Raw genomic sequence first — 15,963 nt, 5'->3', positions numbered from 1 at the left:
CTTCCCTTTCATCGATTTTAATTGCACTACTTTCACCAGTATGTATATTTTTATTAAAAATGTGCTGCATAAATATCTTGGGGCAGACTAAAAGAATAACAAATACTAGTATTGAGGGCAGCATTTAGATTTGGAACAGTTAATAAATACATTTACTTAACATGTACTATTCATGTACGAGGGTCAGACTTTTGCCATAGCTATATGTTATTTAACAGGTCGAGACCACTAGATTTTGTGACGTCGGCATAAATTTGCATACAAAATTAGGTATTTGTTAACTTTTATTGCCAAACCAATCAGGTGAATGAGTTGCAAGGCATTGTGAGCTACTACAAGTTTCAGTGTATACAAAGCGTATTGTAAATATATTACCATTTTGAATTGTCCTTTGGAAACTCATTTTCAATTATTTTTCATAATTAATGAAATAAACATGGAAAATCATATCTGATCTTTCATTTCTATGCTCACATTTGAAAAATATTGCCTATGAAGCCTTATATCAACCCATCTAAATACCTCATTGTCAAAGTTCAAAAGAGATGTACGCCCTATTATATTAGAAGCAGTGAGTACGTTTTTCACGTAGTAACCCAGGTTTGAGACAACATTTATTAGTAGAATTTTGAAGTTTCTTCAGGGACACTCATCAGAATGCTTAGTGTACAAAATACTACACGATACATAACTAATTGTACTTCTGTATTTGTATATTTGTGCATTTCTACTATCGTGTCTATTTATGTATGTTAAAAATGTACAATTACCTGCATTTATTAATGGTGTACAATAATTAAGTCACCAATAAACAATTAGGCAGTTTTTCCATATCAAAATTTGCTTGTACTTGTATGCGTAGGTATACCAGTCTATTGATACTGATCAATCTTTGAAGCAACAATTGATAAATTAAAACAACAGTGTTTTTCAATGTGAGCATGGAACAATGTCTACGGTAAGTAATCTTTCCTTTTTTACCTTCTAAAGTAAAAAATCAAGTTGTACAAATTTTCCCGCAAGCATATAAATATTGTGTATAAAACAGCTAAAAACCACGTGTATGTGTTGAAAAGTATACACATAGTAGACCGTCGTGCTTTGCGACTCATTCACTGGATTGGAGATAGTCTGGTACCCGCCCCCGCCACTGCGTTTTCACTTCGTTTTGGGGTCAGGGCTGCGTTCAAGATCGTAGCTGCTAGCCTAGCCGCTAGGTCGTAGGTCTATTGAACGGACCGCTAGGTTAGCCGCTAGGTCTCAGATTTGAAGTTGGAAATATTCAACTGATGACTTATTATATTTACATAATTCGTTAATTTCAAGCGGATATATATATGTTAAGATTCATTATAACTTAAAGATGAATAAAATATCACTATATAAATAGATTTCGTGTTTGTTACAAAGTGGTAACTAAGGTGGCCATCTTGAATTCGATGCTTAGCATAAAATATTTAGGCTACGAATATCTACCTAGCGGCTAGGCTAGCATACCGTTCAACAACGTAGCCGCTACGTAGCCCTTCCTAGCCGCTACGATCTTGAACGCAGCCCTGACCCAAAAACGAAGTGAAAACGCAGTGGCGGGGGCGGGTACCAGACTAGATTGGAGAACCTTTTTAACGTAAATATTGTTACGTTAAATAATGCGCTATCCATATAAGGTAGTGTACCCGACCTGTTTAATGTCATATATCTACTAAATTTAGTAGACATAATTTAGCAATTGTTTCAAACAATTTGAAATAAAAGAAGTTCACAATTCCTTTCTTTTTAAGAATTATTTAGAATATAATTCTGCAAAAATGAGGTCACGGCGCAAGGTCAAACTTGTTCCGTCAACAATAAACCGTATTATGTTAAATGTAATATCTCCATAAATTGGGCTTAACACTATAAAATATTAAAACCTAAAATTATGCATTGTCATGATATTCTATGTACCAAATAATGACGGGATATATAGATTTGTTGAACAGATATCAGTAACTATAGACACATAGTATTCCTTAAAATTGACTAAAAACATTGACTACGCCGGACGCCATGGCTTAACGAAAAGTATGAACAGTACGGCTTTGATATGGAAAAAAAAGCCGATAAAAACTGTGAACATGCTCAATGTTGGAAAAAATAAGAAAAAAATTATTTGTACATTTGTGTTTAACTCTTATACATTTTGTGGGGGTTGTGGAGACTGTATATTGGACATCAAACAGAACAAAAGAGAACCGAATAATTGTAAATATTTTGCCAAAAGAATAAACAACGTCATCTTACATGTAAGGATTATCTTACTGTAAACGAAGAGACATGCGGTAAAAAATGAAAAAAAGTCGAGGAACAAACTAATGATTTCTGAACAAATGTGAACAATTGCAAATTAATAGATGTCAAATGAAATATTGCCGAATAAAATATTATGATGAAGAGCACAAAAGCCTAAGGGTGGTATAGAGATTGGATATGTCTATCAACAGTGCGTGCGTCATATTGACGTTATCTTTTCAACGCTACCGTGCGCCGTGGTTCAAAAACACCTTTTCATCAGACGGAATGAAACTTCGTATATCAATAAAATATGTGTTGTTGTATAACGTAATCTGTTAGTTATGACTTCTATGACAATTATATGATTGGCAGCCCAATTGTCTTTGTATTTTTTTTATTGACCTTCGTATATGTTTTATAAAATTAATAAATTGCAAACATAATTGTACAATAACACTCGAAATAACAGCTTGACATCATTACGATACATAATTAGAGTTATCCAATGTTTACAGTCATGATAATCATTTATACCAAGACAAACCAATGTTTCTCGACCACTCTCTGGCAGTACGCGTATCACATGATCAGTTGAGCAGGTACCCTTAAGGCTATTAGACAGGGGGCCCGTTTCACCCATCAGAGACCAGGCCCCTCGCTATCCTGGACTGGCCCCCTCTATTTGCTAGTGAAGTAAACCTCCTTGGTCAGCATGGAGGTGACTAATGGGATCTGTTTCTTCTCCTTCATGTCTGGGCGTGATGTGTCGGACTGGAACATGTCGCCTACGATTTGATTGACATGTGTAATCATGGTCATGAGGTCCATTGTCTGGCCATGCTTCTTCAGGACCTCAGACAGTGCCTGGACGAACCAGGAGCATTTGGCCTCGTTTGTCTCGTTTCTCCAGGAGTAGTAACCTAGACAACAGAAACAGACATGAGTTAACAGGGTAGTCATTGACCAAAAATTATGAGATGTCTTGTGTTATTTGCGTAAACATTTTTTTACATATTTGTGAATTTACCGGTATGAACTGGAATTATTTATCTGAAAGTTGTATTACTGGTGAATACACCCATAAACATGAATTACTAGTACATAAGCATAGAATAACCAGTTAAGATCAAAAATTTTATAAAACTACACAAAATTATAATCATTCTAAAGCAAGTTTTTTTATATTATTTTCTTTTATGTAAAATGCAGCTAAAAAACGTTTCAACGGAAAATTTCTGAGACAAGATTCAATTTCAACAATGAAGCTTATCAGGTATAGCAGTTATGATAGTTGTTCAAAATAGTAGATCAAGTAACAATACTTGGACCAATTTAAAAAAAATATATAATGTCTTCTTTATTAGCTTTTAAATACCATAATTTATTACCAAACCTCTTAGGGACAATCATCTACAGAAAACTAGTCTCATCTTGTTTGTCAGGATCATTTTACAATATTGAAGCTCTTAAGTGGAGTTGGATGTGATTGGCAGAGAAAGAAAACGAAATAAATATTTTGTGCATTGATCTATAAATAAATTAATTGGACTTTTAAATGACATACTCTAAAACCTGGCCTGGCCTGGCTTGACCCCATTGGCCTGGCCTGGCCTCACTTTTGGCCTCAAAATTGGCCTGGTCCCAAATTTTGGCCTGGCCTCAAATTTTGGTCTGGCCCCTAATTTGGCCTCTACAAAAATCTTTGGCCTCAAAGTTTAAAATCTTTCTTTTTCTCATTTTTTTTAGATTTGGATTAAATTTTTATTGATTTCTTTTAGAAATGGAAAATTCATTGCTTTTTTGATGTTCAAAGAATAATCATATGAAAAAATATATAGGACAAGTGACCGATTTTTCAAATTTGATTAATTTTAATCCATGTTTAAACACACAGAAAATTCCTAAGATATGCATGTACATCACTGCTCTAACTATTGTTAAGGAATAGATTATACCAATACTAAAGCGGTTAACTTTAAAACTAAGAGTCGCCACCCCCTCCCCCTCTCATTTAAAAGTTAAACATCATTTTAAGAGACAGACCTGATTGATATCCAAAACATTTGTAAACTGGTTCATAGCATTAAATTGTTGTCACTGTGTAATGCACTTTAAAATTTGCAGCTTGTTTACATTACCTGTCAACACCGATCAAGCCCAAATTTCCCTCCCCAGCAGAAATTCAATATCAATCTTTTCTGTCGCTAATCTGCTACATTGGGGTCATTTTCATTGCCTATCCTGTCATTTAACATTTCACACGGTCTAATTTAATCAATGGCATTTGTGAACAACTGCAACATTGCATCCTCCGATACCTTGACTCAGCGATGGCCATTAATCATCACCTCCTGGTTAGAGTAGAGTCTCATGCATGTGTTGCTTGTATATTTAGGAAACAATGGGGAATTGTCATTATCAGAATTTGAACAAAGCAAAACATTTTGTTACCTTTGGTGTTGGTTAAAACAAATATTCCAATATTTTTTTCTCAAACAAGTCGTTGGTAAATGATGAGTTACATCGATTTTGTCTGATCCTGAGAGCAGTTTGATCTAAATACATTGCAAAAACATGCCATGGTTATACAATGGCAGGGTAAAAATCACATTCTTAACTTCTTAAGAATTTCAAACAGGCTGAATAAAAATCAATTAGAATGGATTACTCGACATACCTTTTGTCATAAATATACATTGTGAGTATTATATTTTCAATTGTACCTATTATTTTTAAAGACTTTCACTAAAAGACACTAAAGCCACCAAGCAAGATGTTTAATATGGATTGAAAGTAAATCAATAAAAAAATCAATAAAAATCATCAAGTATGTAAAGAAAATATAAAAATAAATTTGAGGCCAAAAGTGAGGCCAGGCCCACTTTGAGGCCAGGCCAATGGGGCCAAGCCAGGCCAGGCCAGGTTTAAGAGTATGCCCTTTTAAATCCGCGAAAACCTGCATTTCTATAAACAAAAAATCATATCCTTGGGAAATGTTATCATCCCTTTAAATATCATGAAACCAATGTGTTCTTTGATAGACCTCACCTGGAACAACGGAGAGAGCAATCAAAAAGTCGGCCTCTGACGGGATCTTCAGGCAAGAAAACTGAGGCTCTACGTCTTTGCCGTCTCCGACGTTCATGTCTGTTTCATGGCAAGCCTGCATCACAAGAGAACCAATTAAACGACTGGCACCGTTGTTAGAATTAGACTGCATGAACTATGTCTGAAACAACCTTTGTTAGCAAAGATGGAAGGAAAGAGGCCTAAATTATGGTGAGCCACAGGCGACCCCCAAGTCATGTTCTATATATTCTTGGGTAGTCATGTTTACAATCCCGGCCAAGTCATGATCGGCTTTCCATATTAGATTATTAGAAAGTATTTGCAATACACCTATGGACAAGCACTTGTGATCACCTGGATAAAGAAGATTTTGGGTTTCCCTGCCAGAGAGAGACATTTGTTGCCTTTGAAGGGCTCCATCAGGTCATTAATGGGGATCATTCTGTCTGTCCCCCATATATAACCGTCACCCCCATGGGACAGAATGGCGCAGATGAAACAGTCATTGTCTCTGTGGTCCAATTTAGCGGCTATAAATGAGGGATTTAAATTGTAAATTTAATCGTAATGCCATAAGTATATGTCAATCAATCACAAATTTGGAAACAACTATTTTTTACTGGCATTGATTTAACATCCAATTTTGAATTTAGAAAAATAATGTAATTGAAAAATACAGGACAAAGTATTCAAAAAGTAAAAATAAACGTCAATCTATATTATGGTATTGAATATATACAAAATGACCTTCGATGTATAGATTTAGGAAAAGAGTCCCATTTGTACACCATATATCAACATACTTAAAAGATTTTAAGTAGGTCAATGATTTATTCTTTTTGTATAAGAGTTGAGAAGAAAATAACAGGATGAAGTCTAAAAATTGTAAAATAAAAACACAAAATCCTATTCATTGAGAGAATAAAGATTTGCTGACCTTTCTGTAGTGTAGCTTTTATTTTGTCTGCTGTGAGATTGTTTTTGAGATCTACATCAAAGCCGAGCTCAGACAGACGGTTGTCGAGAGCGGAAGCGTCCAGGTCCGTGCCTTCCCGGACATCTAGCCCGGTCCCTGCGTTAAATGTCTTGTTGTTGATGATGATTGCTTTACCCCTGTTTGGATAGTCCATCTTGTACTTGTGAGAGAATAACTCGGTCAGTGTTTGTTTTGAAGTGGCAACCGGTATATCACTGTAAATTAAGTTCTAATTGTAATTAGTATAAATATATGAAATGTTTCTGAGTTTAGAGAAATATAAAGTATGACGAATATTGAATGTTATGAAACAGAAAACAGAGATATTAATATTAAACATTCTTAGTCATTAAATTTGTAGATTTTACTGATTCACACTAATGAGGTGTGAAATATACTGAAAATGAAGAGGGTTCAAGCTGAGGAGTCATTGGCAAAAGGTAAAATATATGTATTAATACTTTGGTAACTAAAAGATCTGACATGCATTTATTAAAACATTCCATTCTCACCGCTCTTTTCTTGTAAACAAAATATTCAAAGAAAATTATTCTATGATTATTATAAATACCTCAAACATGTATCTTTATGCAATTAACACGGTGTTACCGTGAACGGCAATATCTCTACTGACATGTTTCGTGGTGTGTGCTATGGTAAATACGCCAGCGGATCAATAGCCATTCATAATGCCATAGAGCATTCAGATTACTAACCACATGGTTACTGTACATGACAATTTGTTGCCCTGTAATAAAATATTTTTACCTTTGTGATTTTGATTTTCCGAATGGGGAGGCATTTGTCTCTGACACAGGCTTAGCTTCAGGAACATCAGTGTCTGTTATCAAGAAAAATATTCTTAACCGAATTGATTTAAGATTAAGGACTTGAAGAAACTGAAAGTACCTAAATTGTCATAAAGCCCAAAACTAAACAAACTTATTGTTAAAGATCCCAGTAAAGAAATCACCTTGCTCCTATAGAACTTAAGAATATTGCCACTGGGTTGATAATACTATACTAAGTAGTTCTGTAGTTATAAAATTGAATAATGGTATACATAGAGATATTATAATTTTAATACAGGGCTGCACATAAATTACTATTCTTTAAACGACTAGGTCTAAATATTTATAAAAAGATATTGATTATTTAGTTTTACCTTCAACCCCTCATTAATGGCAATAATTTTGAAAATGATATATTTCTCATTCTACTACAGTTATCGCCGAGATCAAAGAGATGCCGCGGACATTATTCTCCAATATACCACGAACGTCATCAGTAAATTATCAGATCAGATATATCTATTTGTCTCGCACTGATCATGAAAGTACAACTTCAAACCGTCAAAATTTTTAAAACCATGTCAATTTCACGTGTTAGTTCCAGTCAAAACGATGTGTATTGCCTCAACTGTTTATTTTTAAGAGATCAATGCGGCTGTTCCTAGGACCTCCCCACCACATTTTCACTGCGTGTTTTACATAAAATATATAAAGTGTAGTAGTAATAATCGTATTAAATTGCCCTTAAAATATTAGGAACATGATTCAAAGATATTTTATAAATAAGTGAAGAGTATTAAAAATCCAAACAAAAATCTGTCGTCTGCATGTGATTCCTTTGATCGATACACATGTAAACATTACTAACAAAACCGTTGGGGTTACATGGAACAGCCGTCAAAATGACCTAGATCGTCTCTCTATAGGAGAAACGATCTGTAGAAATACTGGGCTTTTAGTAGAATAGAAATAAAGTTCTTGTTATAGTGAATGTTGCAGGATAACCTCCTCGGTCTCGAAATGTTGTTTGAAATATAAAAGCCTCGGCTAACGCCTCGGCTTTTATATTTCAAAACAACATTTCTCGACCTCGGAGGTTATTTTGCAACATTCACGAAAACTCGTACTTTATTTCTTAATTAGAAAAGATGTGAAGTATAATTATATCAGTAATCAAATGAATAATAAGACATTGATATGCTTAAAATGTTTGACACAATGTTACTACGTACTAGAAACACACTCTTGGCTCATCGCTTCTTCCATGGTTCAGACCTTTACGGTTTATACCGAGATTGTTAGGGTAACCTCTTCCTTTCGCTTTGTTTGTTCGACTATTAAATCTTCGGAAATACCCTGGCTTCTAAAATAGACATGACGACTCGTTCTTTAATTCTTTTTCAATATATTCGATCAGTGCTAACCATCTACTCTAGACGGGAGAGTCTATAAGCCCGTGACCTCGATAGCAGAAAGCCCGTGAACTCGATTGTAAACACGCGTTTTGAATACGTAGGCCTTTTTTGTGTACTTTTCTTTGTTACACGTTATATGTTTTTACTAACATTCTTTCCGTAAAAAATGTGCTTAATGTAACTTCTAATTTATATTATAAATGATATAAAAATAAGTCTCTAAAAGACTCGGGAGAATACTGCGCAAACATTGGTATTTTATTAAAAAAGATAAACAATGCGCCTTAATATTCCCGACACCTCCTATCATTGGATATAAGCGACACAGAAACCTAAACGAGCTCTTAAACTCATCTTAGAGTCAAATCAATTAGGACGGTAGGCATTTAAAACGAGGGAGCTTCATACCGAGCATATAATCCAAGAGCGCTAACTTCCCCGTGTTGATGTGACGTATCGCCCCGCCTGCATAGGGCAGTTCTATAAAAAGGCTGCTCAGATCAACTCGTGATACAAAACAGGACAAGCAGATACCCTTTTAGCTATTATCTCCCTCAGACAAAAAGTAATGTCTTACTCATTGTCTTGATTTCGTTGAAAGCATACAGCTTTAGACTCACAGAGCCTTTTATGAACATGTTGTATTACTTGACATCCCATAAAACATTATTCTCAGTTCTCATACCGATAGGTATGTAAAATTATTAACAAAACCCCGGGTTGGACCTCTGATGAGGGGCAGACCCTGGAATATCTCCTAAATGTGTCCTCATCCGTCGGCACACGTGGTGCCGGGTAAGAGTACTCGAACAGAAAATTATATTTTACTTTATTACCGGCATATTTCAATTTTATGCCTGAATAATTTCTCTGAGCATTGACAACTTCGGAGACAGTAAAGCTTGCCTGGATAAAATTATAAATGTGTTCGTGTCTACTGAATTCAAATGAATATTGGTATTTGTATATACGTATGCTTAAAAATTTATCTCCGAGACTGTTTACTCTTCTCTAAATAACATGCATCGAAAATTATTAAAATCCTCGTATTATTACTAAAGTGGGACGATTAGACGATTTACATTGTGATTCCATTCTCATTAAAAACTAGCCTCAATCCTAAACCAAAAACGAAGGAAATTAAACACGAATTTGGGATTATTTTGTGTCAGCCATGTTTTGACATAAAACAGTGATATACAGATTAAAAGTGGTCCATTATCTTCCTTATCTTTGAAGTGTGCATCAAACGAATAACAGGGCAGTGTATGGGACCTATGGGGCTATTATATCCCGGTCTCCAATTTGGGCTGTAGGGGTACCACCAAGTGGCCCCCAGGGGTTTGGGTTATAGTGCGTAGTAGTCCCAATTTGATATTTTGGTCTGCAACAGAGTGGAAATATACCGTATGATGACTGGAACACCATAATGATAGGTACAGTCTGTAACGGTGGAGACAGATTTTTCCCTTCCTCACAATGTCGTGAGTCCTGAGTCCACTCGTGGAAATGGAACATCGGGACCACAACCATGAGTGAACTCATGACCCCTGATGTTGTGGGGGTGGATGTGGTTTAGTTTTTGCAAATTTGTGCCCTCTTGTAAACATGTGTCTTTTTAGTGTGTCCTAAGACATTTATGCAGCACATATGGACGATTTTTAGTAAAAATACACATATCTGAGAAAGAAGTTCAATTGAAATCAAACGAAAGGAAAAATCTATCTATACTTATAAATTAAGGCATTTTGCAAATAAATAAGCTCGAAATAGCAAAAAGAGAGTAAGGTAGTGGACACGCATTAGCGAATCCAAGACAGGATCGTTTGCATCAAAATATATGCTTGCAATGGAATGATATTAAATAATTACGTAAACAGTGAATATATTTATGAGGAACTTACCTGGATTACACATAGAGGTAAAGATTTGACAAATATTGAATAAATGAAATAAGGCAATTCGTTTTTTTGAGTGAGCGATTTTAGTTTTGATAGAAGCTAGCGAAGCGCGACCTCTAGCGAAAGAATGGAATAGAATTTTCCAGAACACGGTAACCAAGAACGCGGATTGACCAATCTTAACGTCTTGGCGAAAAGTGTAGGATGGGTTCATCTTGCGTCGCTGGTAGATATTCATACTGTGAATGGGACATTTTTGGTTAATACAAAAAAGTCAATAAATGAAATGGAAAAATTTGATGCGATCTTATAAAATATTTAAATATCCGTATCGCTTGAGAGCCACATCTAAATATAGACACATTACGAAGACGACTATATTTACATAGCGGGTATGTTCCGTAAGGAGGCAAAATAAACAAACATTTTACGCGCATTTCTATCGAACACGGCAGCCACCAAATACAATTAGAAAGATAACCATATATTCTGTATTCGAATGTTAACATATCTCAATTTAATATCTAATGACCAGCGTGTTTAAAATTTCATTCTTGAGATACATGAATAAATCTTATTCTGGCTCTTCCAAACCGCCAGAGTTGTAATTATAATCATCCTATGTTTCTGTAGTATATAAATAAACGATTAATCTAGTAAAAAAGTACAAATTTTTCTGTACATATTTTTAGTAACTTATTGCTTCATTACCGATTCAATCTTTCTAAAATGATATTGATTTTATCAACCTGTACACGTGTCTTTGAAATCAGCATACCCGTTTATTTCATAAAAAGGATGAAAAATCAACTTACTACATTGATGCATACTAAATACATTGTTTTAAAATCTCTTGTTCAGAAGAAAATGTTTTTCAAGTTTATAACGGGGACTTCACACAGTAATGTTGAAAAAAAAATAAGCAGGCATGCAAAATATTACATTAACAAGAGTTTAAATAACTTAATTCTGACATTCTTAAATTATCTCTATGCATTACCTTTCCATGAGATTAAAAAAAATGAAATAAAAAAATCCAACTTTTTCGGGATTCGAACCCAGTCAAAATATAAGCCACGGTTTTAGTCTATTCTCTCTGCGTTACCATTCTTTTATCTGAACTTCACATTTGGGATAGGGATAAAAATATTAGTGAAATTTGACATAATAGAACAAAATTTAGACATATGACGTCCTAAATACCCACTCACTGGTTTAAAAAAAACAACATTGTAATCATTTTCCACTCAGCTGCAACAAAAAGAATTTAAGGCCACGTTCATGTATATATCATCCAATTCAGTTTGAATTTTGCATCCCTTTTCTAAATATCCAGCTATGCAGTTTTTTTCATTTCAATTTTAAAGAATAAGTTAAGAAAACTTTAAAGAAAAAATTCGGACACAATATATACGGGAAAATATATGATTCAACATTGTTGCATTATGACATTCATTTGTTAAGTGTTAACTCCCGCGCTCGCGCGGGTTATCATCTAGTATCCAAGATATCTATATTGAAACATAATGATTATGGTTTTTCACTCGCAAAAAATTACAGAAACAGAAACAAATTTCTTACGGAGATTAATAATCGGAAAATAAATCTCTTCTCCATTCGGAAGTCACTCGTAATACCGCAAATTTCTTCATCATTATTATCCGGTAATTGTTCATTGCAAAAACCCCGTAGACTCCTTTATTTTTAGCCGAATGCTGAAACCGAATATAAGCTAAAGTGGGATTTTTAAATGTTTTCCTACACCAGTATATATACCGCCAACGATAAAGTTTTGTTAGATTGTGAACTATGATATAGTTACCCCTCCTTCTTATTAACCATGGTTCCGATGCCTATGAGGAGTGCAGAAAAAAGGAAAATACTGATAAAATATCATCATCCTGTATAAATATTTTTTGTAAAAATATATTATTATCTTTACTACAAGGTCTGTATCTCCCGGTCAGTAAAAATTCGGATGGACGACCTCCACATTTTTTCAGACCGGGAGCTACAGACCTGCAGCTACGGGTACTCCAGCTCGTTTAATTCATGAATGTTGGAGATTTTGAAAAAAAAAAAACAGTATGAAAAAAACTATAATCAATAAATGGAAAATTGCAATAGCCCCTCTCTGTAAATATTCCACCAACCTTTTTATACAGGAAAAACGATGAAAACAGATCCGTATCCTTGAAAATGTAATTCGTTAGTTTTGTTCTTAGATTTGTCGAAAACATCACCTAGATATGCATCATGACCGTTGCAAAACATATTGAGTGCATTGCAGTCTTTTGCGTATTTAATAACACTCGGATTGTTTTTTGTTGTCTTTCGGGCTGTTAGATTACCCATGGGACACCCATGAATAGACTTGGCTTTGGAAAAAAGATATGTTCTATAGTCAACTATGAAATGTTCATTAGAGTTTGTAATTTCTAGGAGTTTTCCTACGTAGAGCTCCTTCGGAAGATTCTGTAAATTAGAGTCTAACGAAGTAAAATCTGAGTTTGGGTCAAATACGTGCGAGATATTGTACCCGTCTGCGTGTGTGAGTAGGCCAGGATGGCTCTGTGAGCAGGACTCTTCACATTGAAGACCATAAATTTGATCACAATTTGATCCCATTTGGTAACTATTTACAATGTCAGATGAAGAGGTTGAGGGGGTATTTACACTCACCGGGCGTAGCTCCGTATACTCCGGTGGATGCTCTTTATTTTCCAATGTTTGGGAACCGTGCAGAGGTGAAACACCCTTCGCCATTACCAGAAACTGTCAGGTCCTCTACAGTGCCCTGGTATCCGTTTGATGAACACTTCAAAGATAAAGGAGATAATGAACGACTTTTTACCGCTATATTATTGTGAAATGGTAAAAATTCACAAAGTTAGGATGAGCTAACGGGACCTATTTAGGGGTCATATGCGCCGCCTAACGCTTACTATGAATACCTCTTGAGGTTCTTTACTTAATGCGCAAGTTTCGTAGTTTTTTGTTAACAAATGAATACATTTCCTTTATTTTTCTTCATAATGTTATTTATGCCTCATTATTAAGAAAACCTTGAAATCATTGAAAATCTAATGTTGAATGTTGACATTTTTGTACATGTATGAAGACAAGAAAAATGTACGTTATATTTATATATTTTCATTGTTTATTTCGATAGGAAGTTTGTCACAATATGAAATTACTGTCTCATACCATACCAGCCTAAGACTAACTTCAAATAATATAATTCTGGTAAAACTGCATTTATTAGACTAAAGAAGGTCAAATTCATATGATTTGTTTTACCTATATGCTTTAATACCAATAACGCCAAAAATAATTAAGTAAATGGAAACACAATCCCGAGCGGGATGTGCGGTTCACAAGTCCAATACTTTAGCCACTCCGTTATTGAGTTTGTTGAATGATGTAGTCGACGTATATAATCATTTTAACAAAACTAAATTGCTTTTCGAATGAAAGCCAGTCATCTAGATTTCTGCGTAGACTTCCCCATTAAAAGGTACATGGAATGACATTTCACCTTCAGATTCAAACAAACAAATTTATTTATAATTTAGACTTTGTAAACATAGTTTTGTAAAAAAAAATCTTGATTTTTAATTGTTTATTTTAATAGAGAGTATGGTATATAATGGAAATGTCTCAACTTATATCTCACAGTTCACGCCACAGTCTTTCAGTACTAACAGTACTTAGATTCTGCGTAGAATAGTGACCGGGGGTCATTATTCTACGAAGAAAAAAGACCCCTGTTCACCATTCTATGGAGGCAATTATTCTGCTTTACACCGGAAACCACAAATGCTAGATCCGCCCTGATTTAATTTCACAATGAAGTGTGTTAATCCGAAAAAATAATATCAGTAGGTGCATTCTAAAAGTACTTTTGATCGTGTTTTATCACCCCATCCCCATCCGGATTAGGTGTATGATGATTGGCAAGAATGGGTTTACTTTTCTAATTTTTAGACGGGGTCACGTGACCCCGTCTATTAGTTTACTGTCAGCCGAATTATCAAAATGGAAGTCACGCGTACAAAACATGGAATTAGTCTACGCGTAAGAAAATAGCGCAGAAAGTTTTCATGCATTTCAGTAAAAGTATAAGATAAAAACGTGCATTGAATCTATATAAGTCCTATATGTATAAACAAAATACTATAAGGAAAATAAACAAAAAGTTTAATTTATTTATCAAAATATTCTTGCTCAGATTCAATAGATGTAGCGATTTGTGGAATGAGTTACGTAACTGAAGGCACAACACCGTTGACGATTCAGTTGGTGGACGAGATTATTTCAATAAAGGAGGTTTAAGGTTGAATCGAATGCAATGTGCCATTCTAAAAAGTTGTGAATTTTATTTTGACAATCCATCACCTGAATACTACGAACTTCATGCGCGTCGAAGTTGAACTCTGGATGGGTTACATACACAAATGTCTTATATTTTAAAGGGGCATGGTCACGATTTTGGTCAAAAATTATTTTTCCAATTTTAATGTTTACAATGCTTAAGTAAGGCATTTTTAATATGCAACCAAAATTTGAGTGTCATTCGTTGAGTTGTGAGCGAGTTACAGAGTCCACAAGTCTTAACTATGTATTAGTAAGCAATGTTTTTGGTTACATTTTGAATGTTGAAGTGAAAATTCCAATTTTAGACCTTAAATGAATGTGTTAAACGTTATGAACTGTTTATTTATGCTTAAGATGAATAAAAAGATTGACAAATCAGCTTGAAAAAGATTTTTACTAGTATATTGAACCTATGTAAACAAAAACAGGGCACGAGCTTTGTTTACATAACAAGGAATTATGAGCTCTGTATCTTGCTTATAAACTAATGACTGACTTTCATATGATCATTAGAAATGCATATCTTAAGCATTGTAAATAATAAAAACAGAAAAATAGAATTGAACTGAAATCGTGACCATGCCCCTTTAAGGTATTAAACTATATATTAGGTGTTTCACTGGCTTCCACTCTACTTGCGGTATGACTGCTGTTCAGCTCTAAAGACTTTTTGTACCAAAAAAAAAAAAAATGAAGTCTGAATTTGCCACTCAGTCATTGACTCTTTACTTAATTAAACTGAATTTAAATTTTGAAAAATGCATTGTAAGCAAAATATATATAAATTATACATTTTGGGTGACCAATACATCAAACAATATATACAATCTTATCGATTGAAGAACCAAGTTAAATGTTATTGTTCATGTTGTCCGCCTTAGTTGGAATATATGTGTAATTTTTCAATGTTATGAGACATAAGACTACACTTTTTCTATACTTTATAACGGACAAAACCAATCACATTCATGAATTTCAAAAATTCTTCATCAATATCTTAATGTTAATCATCAGAATCTCAGCTGATTTTTCTCCAATCGGTAAATATTTCAGATCTATGAATTCAGAGATAATGCATGGTTGTTATGTTTTAAATATTTAATTTACCATGTGGTAGTATATGTAAATAGAAATTGTACCTATCTCAAATTTAAAAAGAT

General features: G+C 34.3%; 1 protein-coding gene across 2 annotated transcripts; it reads right to left on the bottom strand.

The window, feature by feature from the left end:
* Positions 1-2,420: 2,420 nt before the first annotated feature.
* On the bottom strand, positions 2,421-8,574 carry LOC105342049 (caspase-3). 2 transcript variants are annotated; one of them, XM_066066113.1, is made up of 7 exons: positions 8,343-8,574; positions 7,088-7,160; positions 6,281-6,534; positions 5,698-5,873; positions 5,323-5,437; positions 4,726-4,829; positions 3,103-3,194 (listed from the first exon to the last, which is right to left on the bottom strand). In XM_066066113.1, exons 1-6 carry the CDS (start codon positions 8,374-8,376, stop codon positions 4,738-4,740), a joined length of 744 nt encoding a protein of 247 aa, XP_065922185.1. In that variant the 5' UTR covers positions 8,377-8,574; the 3' UTR covers positions 3,103-3,194; positions 4,726-4,737. The 2 variants fall into 2 exon arrangements, with proteins under 2 accessions (XP_065922184.1, XP_065922185.1); XM_066066112.1 differs by lacking the exon at positions 4,726-4,829 and having other exon boundaries at positions 2,421-3,194; positions 8,343-8,569.
* Between the last annotated feature and the right edge of the window lie 7,389 nt (positions 8,575-15,963).

This window comes from Magallana gigas, chromosome 7 (genome assembly GCF_963853765.1).
Source record: "Magallana gigas chromosome 7, xbMagGiga1.1, whole genome shotgun sequence".
NCBI classification, from domain to species: domain Eukaryota; kingdom Metazoa; phylum Mollusca; class Bivalvia; order Ostreida; family Ostreidae; genus Magallana; species Magallana gigas.
Note: the sequence above shows the minus strand (reverse complement) of the source record. Positions and strands in the feature narration are given on the sequence as shown.